The sequence below is a fragment of the Neodiprion lecontei genome, chromosome 4 (genome assembly GCF_021901455.1).
Source record: "Neodiprion lecontei isolate iyNeoLeco1 chromosome 4, iyNeoLeco1.1, whole genome shotgun sequence".
Classification (NCBI taxonomy): domain Eukaryota; kingdom Metazoa; phylum Arthropoda; class Insecta; order Hymenoptera; family Diprionidae; genus Neodiprion; species Neodiprion lecontei.
In genome coordinates this window covers 20,632,268-20,647,048 of record NC_060263.1, presented here as the reverse complement: position 1 = coordinate 20,647,048, position 14,781 = coordinate 20,632,268, and the positions used below count along the sequence as shown (strand labels likewise).

The 14,781-nt window shown below is 39.5% G+C and overlaps 4 protein-coding genes across 5 annotated transcripts; 2 read left to right on the top strand and 2 right to left on the bottom strand.

Annotated features, from left to right (window-relative positions):
* Positions 1-172: 172 nt before the first annotated feature.
* LOC107221457 (transcriptional regulator ATRX-like) lies at positions 173-7,152 on the bottom strand. Its single transcript, XM_046737953.1, has 4 exons — positions 6,938-7,152; positions 6,714-6,830; positions 5,467-6,060; positions 173-5,296 (listed from the first exon to the last, which is right to left on the bottom strand). Exons 1-4 carry the CDS (start codon positions 7,025-7,027, stop codon positions 1,055-1,057), a joined length of 5,043 nt encoding a protein of 1,680 aa, XP_046593909.1. The 5' UTR covers positions 7,028-7,152; the 3' UTR covers positions 173-1,054.
* Positions 7,153-7,286: 134 nt separating this feature from the next.
* On the bottom strand, positions 7,287-11,037 carry LOC107221632 (regulator of MON1-CCZ1 complex). Of its 2 annotated transcripts, none has more exons than XM_015660698.2 (12): positions 10,737-11,037; positions 10,325-10,630; positions 10,035-10,209; positions 9,800-9,959; positions 9,613-9,718; positions 9,236-9,389; positions 9,095-9,158; positions 8,787-9,006; positions 8,543-8,712; positions 8,156-8,431; positions 7,797-8,054; positions 7,287-7,648 (listed from the first exon to the last, which is right to left on the bottom strand). In XM_015660698.2, the coding sequence occupies exons 1-12, from the start codon at positions 10,854-10,856 to the stop codon at positions 7,639-7,641; spliced, it is 2,019 nt and encodes a 672-aa protein (XP_015516184.2). In that variant the 5' UTR covers positions 10,857-11,037; the 3' UTR covers positions 7,287-7,638. The 2 variants fall into 2 exon arrangements, with proteins under 2 accessions (XP_015516184.2, XP_046592571.1); XM_046736615.1 differs by having other exon boundaries at positions 10,325-10,661; positions 10,737-10,875.
* A 38-nt stretch (positions 11,038-11,075) lies between these two features.
* LOC107221650 (cytochrome c oxidase assembly factor 3, mitochondrial) lies at positions 11,076-11,984 on the top strand. Its single transcript, XM_015660721.2, has 2 exons — positions 11,076-11,229; positions 11,713-11,984. Exon 2 carries the CDS (start codon positions 11,724-11,726, stop codon positions 11,982-11,984), a length of 261 nt encoding a protein of 86 aa, XP_015516207.1. The 5' UTR covers positions 11,076-11,229; positions 11,713-11,723.
* Positions 11,985-12,086: 102 nt separating this feature from the next.
* On the top strand, positions 12,087-13,635 carry LOC107221640 (dimethyladenosine transferase 1, mitochondrial). Its single transcript, XM_015660710.2, has 3 exons — positions 12,087-12,714; positions 12,849-13,002; positions 13,149-13,635. Exons 1-3 carry the CDS (start codon positions 12,087-12,089, stop codon positions 13,396-13,398), a joined length of 1,032 nt encoding a protein of 343 aa, XP_015516196.1. The 3' UTR covers positions 13,399-13,635.
* Positions 13,636-14,781: the final 1,146 nt, after the last annotated feature.

Sequence of the window (14,781 nt, the reverse complement as noted above, 5' to 3'; positions counted from 1 at the left end):
AAAAGATGTTCAGAAAAATGGCAATTCTGTGTAGTGAATCTATGAAAATTATAAATCGTGTGGAGAATTTTATTATCTACAAGAACGGATCCTACGGTTTTGGTTGTACGAGGCACGAGATATTTGATAAGACGAGTTTTTCGGGATGGTGGCTGCCCCCCCCCCCCCCCCCCCCCCCCCCACCCTCCCTTCCGGTAAACTTGATTTACACGAAGAGGATAACCCTGAACATTTTCCGAAATAAATATCAGATCTGTACAAGACTGCAGGAAAAAGTATCGGGTTACTGTATTAAACGTGTTTTAAACTTTGCATCATTTAAATAATCGTAGTAAAAACTTTTTGTATAGTAGTAGTAATAATAACAACAATAATAATTATTATAGTAATAATAATAATAATAATGATGATGATGATGATAATAATAATAATAATAGTAATATAAAATGACAACAAAGCTTAAAAAAATTTTGATCGGACACTGCAGCGAGTTGTATCAGACGAAGTAAAAAGAATAAAGTCTTTACTGTACATAAATTCTTGCCAAAACTTTTCACCACGTACTAAAATAAAGGCACAATTCAATGCTCAATCCAAAATAATATTCATTTTTCAATACACTATTAAAGAACGAAATTTAGAGTGAAAAATTCTGCTCAGTTAACCCAACATACTTATAGAACTCCATAATTTCAAATTTTAATAAAAGAATAGCCGAAGACGTGCAAGATAGTTTATTTGTTACACATATATTTTTCTCTCAAGTTTCCCTTAAAACCATAGAAAACTTGACACAGATACCGCGTCTTTTGCCGCAAGAGTAATTCGATCTGCGATAAACGAGAAGGCCACATTTTGAATAATAAATTTCATCACCTGTACAAAAACCCTTATGGTGTACACTTTGTTCATTTTTTTTGTAGTATTAAACCGCATTCAGTGTTAAAATAGCAAAGCGCAAAGCCATTCCGGGGCACAAATGACTACCGGATTAGTTAGGCTTTGTTTGTTTTTTTTTCCTTGTACTGCAACCAAAGTATCAGACTTTAGTTATTTACCATCCGACAAAATGGGTCTCTTTATTGGAAATAATTTTCCTCCAACCGTGCCACGGCGGTACGTCGCCATCAGAATCGGCAGCCGACTGATCGTGATCGTCGATATTGGAACTGTTTCTATCTTCGTTGAGCTGAGATTGCCATTCCGTTTTAAGATCACGTCCAAAATCCTCCTCCCGTTCTTCGTTGTCCTTGACGTTCTCCTCGTCTTCTTCTTCTTCCTCGTCCTCTTCCTCCAACTCCTCCTCCTCTTCCTCCTCTTCACCATGCGACTCTGAAATATGAACACTTTCCTCGTCTATAGTGTCCCCGAATTTGACAAACTCCATTTTTTGAACGTAGAAATCTTTATCTTCGTTCTCTATGTCCTCGTAGGACAACTCACTGTCCATGTACTGAACGACGTTAGTCTCTTCGCTTGTATACTTGTCGTATTCCTCGTTCACGCCTCGTTTCACGACCCTGCTCACGTACAATATTCTGGGACTATCGCTGGTGCTTCGCCGCCCGTGTTCCGATTCGTCGTTGGGATGAATCCCAGGTTTTATTGGCTTGAATCCGATTGACTCTAGCTGCGCGATCCTGAAGCTTAACTCCGCTGTTTTCACCGGGACAATGGTAGACTGTTTTTGGCTTGGAACGTAGCGTACGAAACCTCTGTTCGAAAGCGAATCCTCGCTTCGCTGATCGTGGAGGCCTGCCAAATCAAGAGGCGATTCCCTGCGATCAGACTTTGCAAAGGCTCGATTACTCGTCGAAGGTTTTATTCGTAGGACTGAATTTTCGACCCTGTCAGTTTCGTCGTCGTCCAACTGGCATTCGACTACGTTTTCGCTGCCGCTCTCCGACTTGATCTCGATCAAATCGATCACCTCGTGTTTCACTCTTTTCGATTCAGAATTAGACGAACTACCGATGTACTCACTGATCAGATATCCAGTGTTTACGTTTGTATCTGATGGACTGTTTCTCTTCGAGCGATAGTTGGCATCGAGATTGCAGATAGGAGATTCCGGAGGATTTGGAATAAGAGAACACTGCACCATGACGCTGATCATTTTCGACTTCGTACGCACCTCAGCTGATCTTTTTTCGACGTTGCAGTTAAGCTGCGCGAATTTTGCTGGCTCTCTCTGAGGCAGCGGCTGTTTACCAGGATTTAAATTTTGTTTAACCACTCTCTCACTCTTATCCCTCTGATTCTTCGTCTGTAGCGCATAGGTTTCGCCACTCTGAGGCAACGGTCTGCGAATACAAAGTCTCCCGATGGTCAGACTTCTGGGACTTCTTCCGCTCCGCGTTCTGGTCACAGCCTCTCGCCTCGTGGGTCTCGAAGCTACTTCACTGGGCTGTTTCTTGGTCTTTACCATCAAATCTTGTTTACGAATCATCTTCGGCATGTCTGCTATCGCTCTCCTCGCTGTAACGATGTTAGACTTCTTAGCTTTCATTGGTTTTTTTATTTTTGTGACGATTTTTTCTGTTCTACCGATCCGTCGCATCGAAGTACTGTTCTTAATATCCCTGTTGTTGTTGTTGTTGTTGTTGTTATTTGATAGTGATTTCTCCCCTTCCGACTTCTTCCGAAGTTTAAGCTCCTTCATGGAATTCGCTGCATCCGTAATTCGGACAGAAGAATTTGGAATCTGGGCATCCTTACTCATCCGCTTTGGCAAACTCGTCGGGTGCTGAACGGGCTCGGTGTTCCTTCGTTTCCTCGACTGATCCAGGATAGTCGGGCAACTTCTACCGCCACGTAAGTAATCTACGCCCCTCAGCGATCGACCCGATCTTGATTTAGAGATTTGCGATCTGGGGCTCATGTTCATGTCTATGACTAAATTTGCTATTTCCAGCTTGTGTTTGACACGAACTCTCGGCCTTTTCGCCAGTCTGATCTTTTCCGGCGATCTATCTTTCTTCCTGGATACCAGCCCAGATTCCTTGGAACGCGTAACTCCTCCAAGCGGTTTAAGACTCGATAGCTTATTGTTATCGCCAGTAAAGTTTCGAGCTACCGAATCTGCAGTGATATCACGCGCTTCAGAGTTTTGAGAAGTTATTTTGGATTCCTGCAACCTTTCCGAAATCAGATTTCCCCGAAAATTCGACACTTTGTCACCTGAAATTCGTTCGCTGTTAGATTTCTCAGTTGATTTTGTCACAAGGGTCTGATCGCTGCGCGGAGATTTTTGAAGACAAGAATCGTCCGTTCTTTCGACAAATTCTGGCTTATGTGACATTGAGGATTTCCTCGCGCCGATCAAGCAGCCGTTCGTTTGAATCTGGTCTTTCAATTGTATACTCGAATCTTTCGTTATTTTTGAACAGTCGACAGTATCAACAGACTTCGCGCTGGTCGATGTGTTATTTTCCTGGTTTTCGCTTATTCCTGGAACAGTTTCATATGCGTCAACTTCTCCATGACTTCTGCAAAACTCAGATCCGCTTTTACGCTTCGTTACTGTATAATTAGCAGCATTGGCATCCACTGCGTCAGGCCATCGCCGATTTCTGTTACTCGGGACGCGAACTTCTCTCGCTCTGCTACCGAGCATGTGCGGTTGTTCGGTAGCTTTGATATCAGGGTTTTTAATCTTTGGCTTTCCGCTGACTTCTACTTTTCCGCTAGACCTTAACCTGTGTGTATGATTCAAATTTGCATCCACCGCTTGTTGATTTCCGATCGAATCTTTGCCGGTGTAAACTATTTCGATAATGTTTTGCTCTCTGCTGTTATCCAGGCATCTGAATTGCCTTGAACGCGACAGTTTCGGCAGATAATTGCTACCGATTCTTTCCAAACACAATACAGTTTTGTCGACCATCTTCAACTTTTCACTGGATACATTAAGGACTGTTTCTTTTTCTTGAACAGTTTTCGCTGCTGTTTGCTCACAAAGTTTAGCACAGGATCTGGTTTTCATGCTCAACGGTGTTCGTTTATTTATGGCAGTTTGGACTCCAGTTTTATTCCGATTCGTCGCTATCTGCGACGAATTATCCAGCTCTTCATAATGGACATTCGTTAGTGTGCTTTCCTTGTTATTGTTGCAGGCAGGAAGGGTCTCGACATGGGGGAATCCAATCACAGTACTTATTAGCATCTTTGCCATTGGACTAGTCTTTTCCTCCGTTATTATATCCAGCATTTTCTCAACAGTGAGCGAACTTGCCATTTCCATGGATTCGGACCATGTTTTCCTATCGATGTTCCTCGCCGATACGAATCCCTTGAATGGTGGACTCTCAGAAGGCGAAGGGACCGGAACATCCCTAAGCTTTCTTCTAGCCAACGTTTCTTCAGAAGGAGAATTATCGTTGACGGTTGATTGAATTCTATTCAAAGCACCAACGGTTTTTCGCACTTCTGTCTCCTCGATTGAAGACGATATATGAGATTTACACTCTCGACTATTTTTCTTATTTCTCCTTTCTCTTTGCCGAGGTTTCAGAAGCGCTTCCCTTTCATTCATCGCCTTATTTACAAAACTTTGACGATTTTGTTCAACCTTTTCGTCGTGCAGTTCCGACCCCTCTGTCAATTGCGTAGCGTATGAGTGTTCCACAGTTAATTGCGGGTTTTGTTGATGGGTCAGCGACGAAATTTCTCTTTCATTACAAACTTCGTCAAGATTCAGCTTCTTCATACCGCTGATTGACTCGACTCGCTCCATTTTCACACTCGAAATCGTCCGGCTACTGCTGCCGGGCGACGAATCAACTCCTGCGAAGTGGAGCTGTCTAGTAGGAACAATGTGCATGCGCGGTTTGAACCCACCACTTCCGCCGCCGCTGTAAGTCGCGATGTTAGAACCACGCTGCTTAATGTTGTGAGAAGAATCGTACAAATCGTATCGAATCGATATGTTCGTGTTCTGGAGTCGCGTGCCCTGAGACTTTACTCTCTCTTCTTCACCCAGTTCGTTTCGTGGCTGTATTTCACTGGACGGTTTGTTACTGGACTCAGAAATTAGTTGTTTACTGTCGGGTTTGTTGTTTGGTGCTTTTTTGGATACACGTCTCGTAACAATCGTGCTACCTTGAACATTTGTATGATCGTCCGAGACAGTTTTTCTACCTGGTAAAACTGTCACTGTTGTCGTGATATCAGGTCTGCTCGAATTACCTGCTCTTCCGACTGGGGATCTTTCTTCTTTGGATAAACTTTGTTTCTCTTTCTCCACAGATTTAGTAGCTTTACTCAGATTATCGTTGCAAGGTGCGTGCAGTTGCAACTGGAAACAAAATACGATTGCTAACAAAATTTATCCAGATATTTTCCAACAGAAATTCATTCACAGATACCACTGTGACTTACATTTAATAAAAATTTCAACCAATGTCTATGTACCTTGGACGAGCAAATAAGCATTCACAGAAAAAAATATCATAATAATCAAATTACCATTTTCCCATCTCTGCCCTGAAACTTCTTCATAGAAATACATCGAGATATAATCGTATCATTGGTATTGGCGCCTGGTTCAACGCCTCTGTCACAAGGAGTCTGCAATTTCCAGGGTGGGGGATCCTGGTGTAGAAGTCGTCTCAGTGCAAATTTATAGCACTTTAAACCTGTTTCCGGAGATACACCAATCCAGCATTTTACGACAACATACAAGCCATCGTAGCGATAACCCGTCTTTGGCGAGTATTCATTGGATAAATTGTAGCTTCTAATTATGCGTATCGGCACCTGATTCTCCAAGCTCAAGATCAAGGACCTGGTCTCTGGATTTTCCTCTTTGCTCTTAAGATATCCTCGCCTACCAATGTATCCTTGCTTCTCAGCGCTTGCCTCAGATGTGAAGCTCAATATGTCTCCCAAGTCAACGTCCTCGTCTGAATGGGAGGTGCAGACAGAAACTGCCCCTACTGGGCCGCATTGCACGCTCAAACTGAAAGGATCATGCATGTGATCTCTCGAGCAGTCCATCCTTATTCCCCACCAAGAACCGCATGGGACTCCTGGTATAGGACCGTAAAGGCATCCTGTCACCTAGAGAAAAAATTATTTTTCACTTGGTTAATCGAACAGAAGAAACTAGCTGAAAGTGTTTGCTTTGTGTGAAAATATTCTCCAAATAAATTAGTTCCATAAAGAAAAACTTCAGCTAAAACTTGAAAATCCAATTTCATTTATTCATCCAAAACATCAATTTTTGTCAACATGATTCAGGGTAAATTTTCACTGATTTTGGTACTAGTACTAGATTATTAAGGTATTTTTTCATCTTTTTTTATTTCAAGATAAGAAAAATAAAGATAACAATGTTATATAATCAAAACGTAAAAAATGTTATATTATGACATTGTGGCAGAGGATGTAAACATAGCACATCATCATTTGAACGGACTATTTGGCATTGGTACAGAAAATTTAGAATGTGCAGTATAATAATAATAAAAAAGTAGAAAATAATCAGAAGTCATAATAGCAAAAAATTCATTTCTCTACGACTTGTTAAGATTTCGTAATTTATTCGATAGGCGATTTGAGCGATTGTTTATCTACCAGCGATTACCTAAGACCATTGCGTCTTCATAAACAAAAATCTCCGAATTAGACAACAGAGTTGCGATGTCAATAGGAACGTAATTTGAGGTTATGACGCGGGGGATTTCGATAGCGCTGACAGCCGTTTAGCTCACCTTTATGTTGTGCCAATCTGGTTCATAGCTGTGCATGTAATTTACAATTTCTCTCGCATTCTCAGCGTTCAATTTATCGAATAGTTTGTCGAGTTTTTCTTTGCTGGGTTCGACGAACTGAAAAATGCGGCAGAACAATTACGATTTAATCGATCTTAGCGATACGGATTCAATGATAAAAAATTTTCTACGCATAGTTTACACTTTACGCAATTGATCTTCACCTCGTTATTTCTCGCTAATTCACTCAGTACTTGTTTATTTTCATCAATTGTATTCACTCGTTCAATTAGACCTCCGACCATCATCGCCATTTTGATAATTCTACCAGCTATCACTTTGCCTCTCTGAAGTTGTAGAGATTGGCTTCGGCGACAACGTGAATGTAGCTATTATTGCGTACTTTAAATCAGTTCGTTATGCATTCGGTGAAAAGTTTGTGGATAATGAGAGACGTTCGATTTTTTGTCAACTTGTCATTCGTGGGAACCACAAAGTAATAGTAACTTCGTGATGGGAACGAAAATATACCAGACTTATTCCATGCGGTAATATTCAGTCAATAATAGTAAATTCAAAAACAAATATTTTACATATATTATCCTCATAATAACATATCCCACGGAAATGTTTTTATACAATATTATAATTTACACAACAGAGCTTCAAGCAGCACCATTCTCAACACAGCATTAATTATAATGTATCACAGAACAGTACGAGAAATGAAACGGAATGACCGTAAGATTACAAATAGTTTGCTAGTTCCTTACTTTCTGCATTTTTCTGGTTTTCCATGCATGTTTATCATCCTGTTCACAAATTTCACAAATTCTTGATTGCACTAGTCTTGTGAATTGTGGGCATTGAACAAAAACATAAGCGTGATGATACGCGAATGCTGAGTTAATTATTCCTGATAATTTCAGCCAAACCTTAAGGTAGAGGAAAAAAAAAATAATACCATTTGATTATTTGGTACATAACCATGGCTGTTTCTATTATAACTCGCTATTCAATGCATGACCAAATCAATATGTATAATTGTGTTACGATTAGCAAATAAATTGCGATTCGACCTACGATGACATAGTCGATACATTTGAATTTGTATCTGAATTACAGCCGTTGTCAGTTCCTTGGAATAAATATTTAAAATGCTGTACATATGTTTGACAATGTTCCCCTCTTGTGAAAGCAGTTGTGTTATGGAGTCTCAAATTGCGATTTTCGAAGAACTTATAAACGGAGTGAAACAACTTAGGATCGTTCGAGGTCTTTGCTGCTTCCAAAAATTTGCGAGCAGAAACCTGATCGATTATTCCGACCGATCTGACATACCTGTAATGGAAAGATATGTATTTTCTCCAGGCGGATCACCTTGAAATATGAAATTTCATTTTTACAATTGTAAGATGCATTTTCAAGGGTGTTCAGCTCACCGTAATGCCGGTAATATGTGTCCTTTGGATAGCAAGACTTCCATTATTTCTTCGTGAGCATTTCCTAATCGCTTGAGCATATCTAGCGCAAGTTGGTGAGCAGCTGGATAGAGACTTTCCAAAGACAGTAGAAGACAGGCGAGTGGTTTTGAGTCAGCGACAACGTGATACTGTAGCAACTGATGCAGCTGATAGTAAGCCTTCCGGTGAACCAAAGTCGTGATTACCAATTCATGGAGGTAGTGCTGAACAGGTATATCATGATCGGCCAGAGACCTAAGGAAAAAAAATCGGAGAAAGTTCATTGAGAGATTTTATACCCAGGGAGCTATACGCTGAAAAAAAAAAAAACTCTTTTCAAACTACACTTTTCGTCAAGGCATGTACCTAATGTATTCCAACAGTATCCAAACCACCATTTTTGGCTCTGTCGTGTCCTCGGGAAACTTTGACAATATGTAAGTGTACATATCGCTCTGATCAATTATTTGTTTGTATTTAATGTTTTCTGACACTGTGGCGACACCTTTGGACCCAATTTGCAGCGGCGTTCCCATCTGTCGATTGATCGATAGAAGATGAATGTGCAATGGGTTTTTTATCGCTATTATTCATCACAATGGTCACTTACTTGGCTTTGCAACTCATTTTCGAGGTGGTTACGATAAACAGTGTTCAACTTATCAAAAATCGTTGACATGTACAACAAGCTTGACGGTAGCTGAGTAACATTTTCCTTCACAACTTGCATCAAAACCTGCTTGGAATCATTTCGTTGCATTAAAAACTCAACGAGCAGTACTTTGTCGGGGATTAATTTTACCAACGATTCAAGTCGCAGCTTAACAAACCTGTGAATTAATCGACAACTTCTTTACTCCATGCATCTTTTAAACTCCTAGATTGAAAACAAGTTGAATATTTTTCTCATAAACTTACCAAAGGCATCCTAATTTTGCATCGATTATTATATTTGGTTGAAAAACAACCCAGCCAGGGGAATCTAAGAGAAATTAAGTAAAACGCTTGGTGATCAATGTTGTTATTTTTATAATCATTATCTTTTTTTCAAAAGGATACAAAGTAGACAGGGCTGAGATAATTGCTCTAGCAGAGTCGTGCCAGGGACCTTCAAACTGTATGGTCTTATCGGCTTGGGTGCAGCTATACTGGTATGATGCATCACAGTGCCGTCGCTCACTCCCGGCAATTTAATGTCAAAAATCATCGAAGTCTGTAATTTATCAATCAATTACTCTCGAGATAAAACTCAAAGACTGCCATGTTTCAATGGTAAGAAAAAGTGCTTCGAATTGGTTCACAATCAGTAATGAAAAATGATGCTAAACTGCTTCTATAAAATAAGCAGTACATATCAGCAGATTTATCTCCTACCAGTCAATAGTCTGAAAAAAATACCGTTTTCAAAAAGGTAGTTCTTTGTGAACAAGACTTACTTCGGATGCTTGGTGATGCACAATTATAAGATTGTCGATAACATTGATTGCGAATCGGCCACTAGTGTCGAGTTTTAAAATGTGGCTCTTCTTTATCGTGAGCATTCTGAAACATTGGATCATCAATGAATCATTGAGAGTACTTTGAAAGAGGTAAAATCGGAGAAAAAGCAAATTACAAAATTACTTATGCACTGTGTAGACGTAGACTTGAGCCGTACCAAGGCTTCGATTGATTCCTGGTTGATGGCGCAGCACAATTATTGATGGGGTTCCGTAAAGAACTGCCAACGCTACATCTCTCTCCGAAACTGCGAGCTTCCCAGGTTTCGTGGCTCCAGCCTCCACTGAAACAATGCAATATCTATCTCCGTTAATCGGCTAATCAATCTCCAAAGTTAATCCCGAGAAGTTTGTCTCACTTTCAAATTTGGTGAGCTTGTGCAAGTTTCCAGGAGTGATATGCAGCGCTTGCATTTGGTTGCCGATGGTACCAGACGAGAGGAGAACGAGGTAGCTTTGAGGGCAGAAGACAAACCAATTGACTCCCAAACTGAGGGATTTCAGTGCTTTGACAGTTCGCTTCTCTGGAACCACCTAAAAAATATAGAGTATTATTGATCTAACATCTACACAGACTTATATGGTGCTTTTTACAGTGATCACACATGGAGGAAAAGTAGGTAGAAAAAAATCTCTGCCTGATACTCACCAAAAACAGTTCCACTCCGTGATCTGTGACGAATAAAATTTCATTGCTGTGTGTCCAGACGAAGCCTAAGATAGAGGCATTCTTTCCTTTACAAGTCTGCGAGTATTCCACATTGTCCAATCCGGAGGCCGATGAGTAATTGATGAACTCGACAGAAGTATTAGTCCGTTGTATAGCAAGGATGTTCATGTCGAGCGAGAACTTGATTGAGATTATGGGACCCTTGTCTTCCATTCTGAAATTCAAATTGTGCTCCGGACCCTTGACCAGGACCCCGATAACGCCCTCTGAACGAACAGCGAATACCTACAGCATGAATTTTGCAGCTGTCAAGGGGCTATCAAACGAGGGATAATCCATCATTAATATTTTAGGTTATCAATGCAGTTTAAGAAAATCCAAATAAAGAGACCTGCTTGTTCGTGTCATCGAAGAAAACATTTGTCAACGGGCTGATCGATTCGAATCTCACAGGATCAGGCGACAATTCGAGGTAATAATCATCGTTTCCTTCACTACTTGTTGATTCCATTTTTCGCTATTTGACAGCTCGCAGAAGACTAACACAACCTGATTCACACGTATCAGTAAATTCGCTTACACAGCAAAAGCCACGTCATTGGTTATTTCCAATTTACTCGAAGATACAATTGGCTGAAAACATCAGGGCTCCTGCGACTTGTCATTAACGAAACTACCTATGGATGATGGTCGGTGAGAAAGGTACAACTGCAATCGTCGCTATATGGTAGGTGACGATTTGTGCAATGGTAGCGTCGTCTAGCGGAGATTGAAGATTCTAATAAAACTGGGCCTCATCATCATCACATTCTAATGCCATCATGGTGACAATCGACGTAACCTACGTGTGTTGAAGATCATCCCATAAATTCTGCAATATAGAGGTGAGTCATTGCAAAATATCAACGGTTTTTACGATTAAGTAATGTGGTTCGCCGTTAACGGTTCCGATTAAGTATCGTGGTTACAAATGTCCCGGTACTTGGAGCGTAGGTACAGACTCCGCGATGTTCTAACCTCTAATTGCGATCCCACGACAATTTATTGATGATCACTAATCAACCGGGGAATTTTCAGTTTTCCAATGATTTTTCTTATCCCCATGATAATTTTTCCCAACTATCAGCTTTGTTGCCGTTTAAATAATATCAATATATTTCTAGTCATTTAGTTGTCACAAAGATCGTTCTTATTTCATTCTTACAGTAAACGATACTATAACTTGTATTGAATCGAATGATAATAAAAAAGAACTTCTACAAAACATAGAATATTGCTTGTATACAACGGCGCAATCACAAAATAGGATAAAAATGAATAAATGTTTTTTTCGTTTCATTTATGAAGCTTTGTTCACTCGTTTTCAGATCGTTGTGCAATGGCTGATGAGCAGATGCCAAAAATCCATGAAGGGAAAAACTTTCGTAAACTAACGCTTGTCGAACAAGAGTACATGCGACTTATAGAAGAGAGGAATCTTGAGAGAGTGGCCAGCTTGAAACGAATGCAAAGAAACAACAGATATACCGGTCTAGCGCTAGGAGCATTGGTTCTAGGAATATACGGGTACTCCATGTATGCAGTTCGCCAGGAAAATTTCCTTGATGATTTCGAAGAGCCAGTAAAAACGACAGAATAACAATTATCGTGAAGGCAACGATAATATAGGATTAGATATATTCATAGGTTGTTACGATCTAACATTGAAAAAATATACAGAAAATAATAAGTTCACACCAAAATGACCATTCTAAGATTACCTCCGTTGCCCACAATAAGAGATTTGGTTAAACTGTATCGCCTTCAAGCGCGTAAACAGTTGTCCCAAAACTTTTTAATGGACGAACGTCTCACAGATAAAATCATCAAAACAGCAGGTAGAATAAAAGATGGACATATATTGGAAGTCGGACCTGGACCAGGGGGATTGACGCGATCGATAATGAGAAAGTATCCACAGAGGTTAATAGTAGTTGAGAAAGACAATAGATTTTTGCCTACGTTGCAGCTACTCCAAGAAACATTTCAAAACGTCAATGGCGAAATGGAAATAATCATAGGAGATATATTGAATGTAAATTTGAACTTGTTTCCTGAGTGTGAGAAAAAAAGCTGGGAAGATATTCCACCAAGGATTCATTTGATCGGTAATCTACCATTCAGCGTATCGACTCATCTTATTATCGTCTGGCTTAAAGCTATCTCTGAGAAAAGTGGACCGTGGGCCATGGGAAGAACCAAAATGACACTCACATTTCAAAAGGAAGTTGCTGAACGCCTCGTCTCAGAAGCATACGCTCGGGATCGCTGCAGATTGTCAGTCATGGCACAGACTTGGACCAAACCGCATCTAAAGTTTGTCATTCCCGGTGAGTAAACATTTTGGTTTTGCTAGTACTGTATTAATTTAAAGCAGAGACGTTTTTATGCTTATATTTTTGGATGGATCGACTCAGAATTCACTCAAAAATTCCTCATCTCATTACCACCTGTTTTGCTGCAGGCAAAGCATTTGTTCCACAGCCTGACGTGGATGTCGGGGTTGTGACATTTACACCGCTGGTACAGCCTGGTACAAACCATGAATTTGATTTATTTGAAAAAGTTACCCGGCACATGTTCAGTTTTCGTCAGAAATACGTTATCAAATGTATAGAGTGAGTATACTGGAATTTGATAAACGCATGTTGAACATATGCCTCAACTTTAATTGTAGATCGTTTATCTCAGAGACTTGTCCCAGTTCCTAATTCATTTATTAGCCTCATCAATTCTTGTTAAAGATTATTTACTTCTTTTTCAGAACTCTGTTTCCGACCTCTTGTCAAAAGGAGCTTGGAATGATGATGGCAAAGCTGGCCGAAATTGACCCCACGACAAGACCGTTCATGCTTGAAGTCGCGGAAATAGATCGCCTGTGTACAGCGTACAAATACTTGTGTGAAAAGCATCCCGGCATAGAGTCTTACAATTACAGAGCTAGTAACAAATTATTAGCGTATCGTTATACATCTGACGTTAGAGTCGATAAAGTTAGCGCCAATTCAATGTAGAAACATTGCTTGACAGGTGTGGTGGGCAAGTATCGCTCAAATTGTTGATCAAATTACAAAGATCGACCACAGCGATATTCAGTTACAATTGTAGTTAGTGTCAATATCAGTGAATTGTAGCCGTAGTTAGTGATTAAAAAAATCGCTATATCAAACTATATATGGAAATGTATTTTAACTTGCATTTACTTTATGCGCTGTTCTCTTTATCCAAAATAAATTGACGGTTTAACTAAACGCTGGATCCAATCTTCATTATATCATCTCCATTGTCAACTTATTGTTAATTGAAGCGTGATTAATCAGGTACTTATTGATTGTTTTGTCGAGATTTCGAAAGCGTTGGACGATGGTTGAATTATCACGTTTCAATATCGATAATTAAATCTGTAATTTGTAGTTTATTTAATCAGTTTGTAATAAGGTCTTCATACTTTTATGCGGAAATTTCTACATCAGGATTATTCATTATATACATATAAAAGGAAAGAAAAGAAAAGAGAAGAACCTTATAGATTAAATAAGATTTATATTACAGTATACGAAATCGTGTTAGGGTAGGTATACGATTACGTACAATAAAGAGGCGTCGAATACAAGTAATGACATAAATGAAAATTGAAATACGAGTTACCCTGTTTCGCGGCTCTCAATTTACATTCGGTTCTTTGCACGCCAATAAAAAATTCCTAAGCTTAATTACCCCGATTGTTATTGTTACAAATCTACAGCAATCGCGATTGAAAGAAAGGCTCCCTCGTGACCGTAATTACAATTTTCTCGGCACAAGGCGAGTTCGATTCTGCAGAATCCCCTTCTTTCATTATTATAAGATATCGTGGCTTATTCTACCGCTACATTTATGTGCTCACATTTTGTATATCCGATTGCAACTACGTAACGTATTACAGACTACATCTATCATTATGAATCCCAATACACCAGTCAATATCACAGCTACTCATCGATTTTAGGAAAATTAGAATATTAAATAATTTTACAGTATACACATGTATACATGATAATTATAATAAGGAATATATTAAATCGTATTAGGAATCGCTTATCCTATTATTATATATATCTATATGTATATATCTATATAGAACTCGTTTATACAGTGTCTTCGGGAATTTAATTAATTATACACGGATCTTTGCGAAGGATTATATGAAGATAGAAATCAAGAAAAAGCTAACGTACGATATTTGACAGCTTCTCTGCGGTTTCTAGCTAAGGATCGGTATCTCAGTAAACTGAAATTAATTCAGCCCATTTCCAACACGCAGTTCATACGTGCAAATTGTTTTCATTTCATTAGTTTCTTACCACAGTTTTCGAAATAATTTTTCTGGGCATATAAAAAACAATTTACTTCTTCTT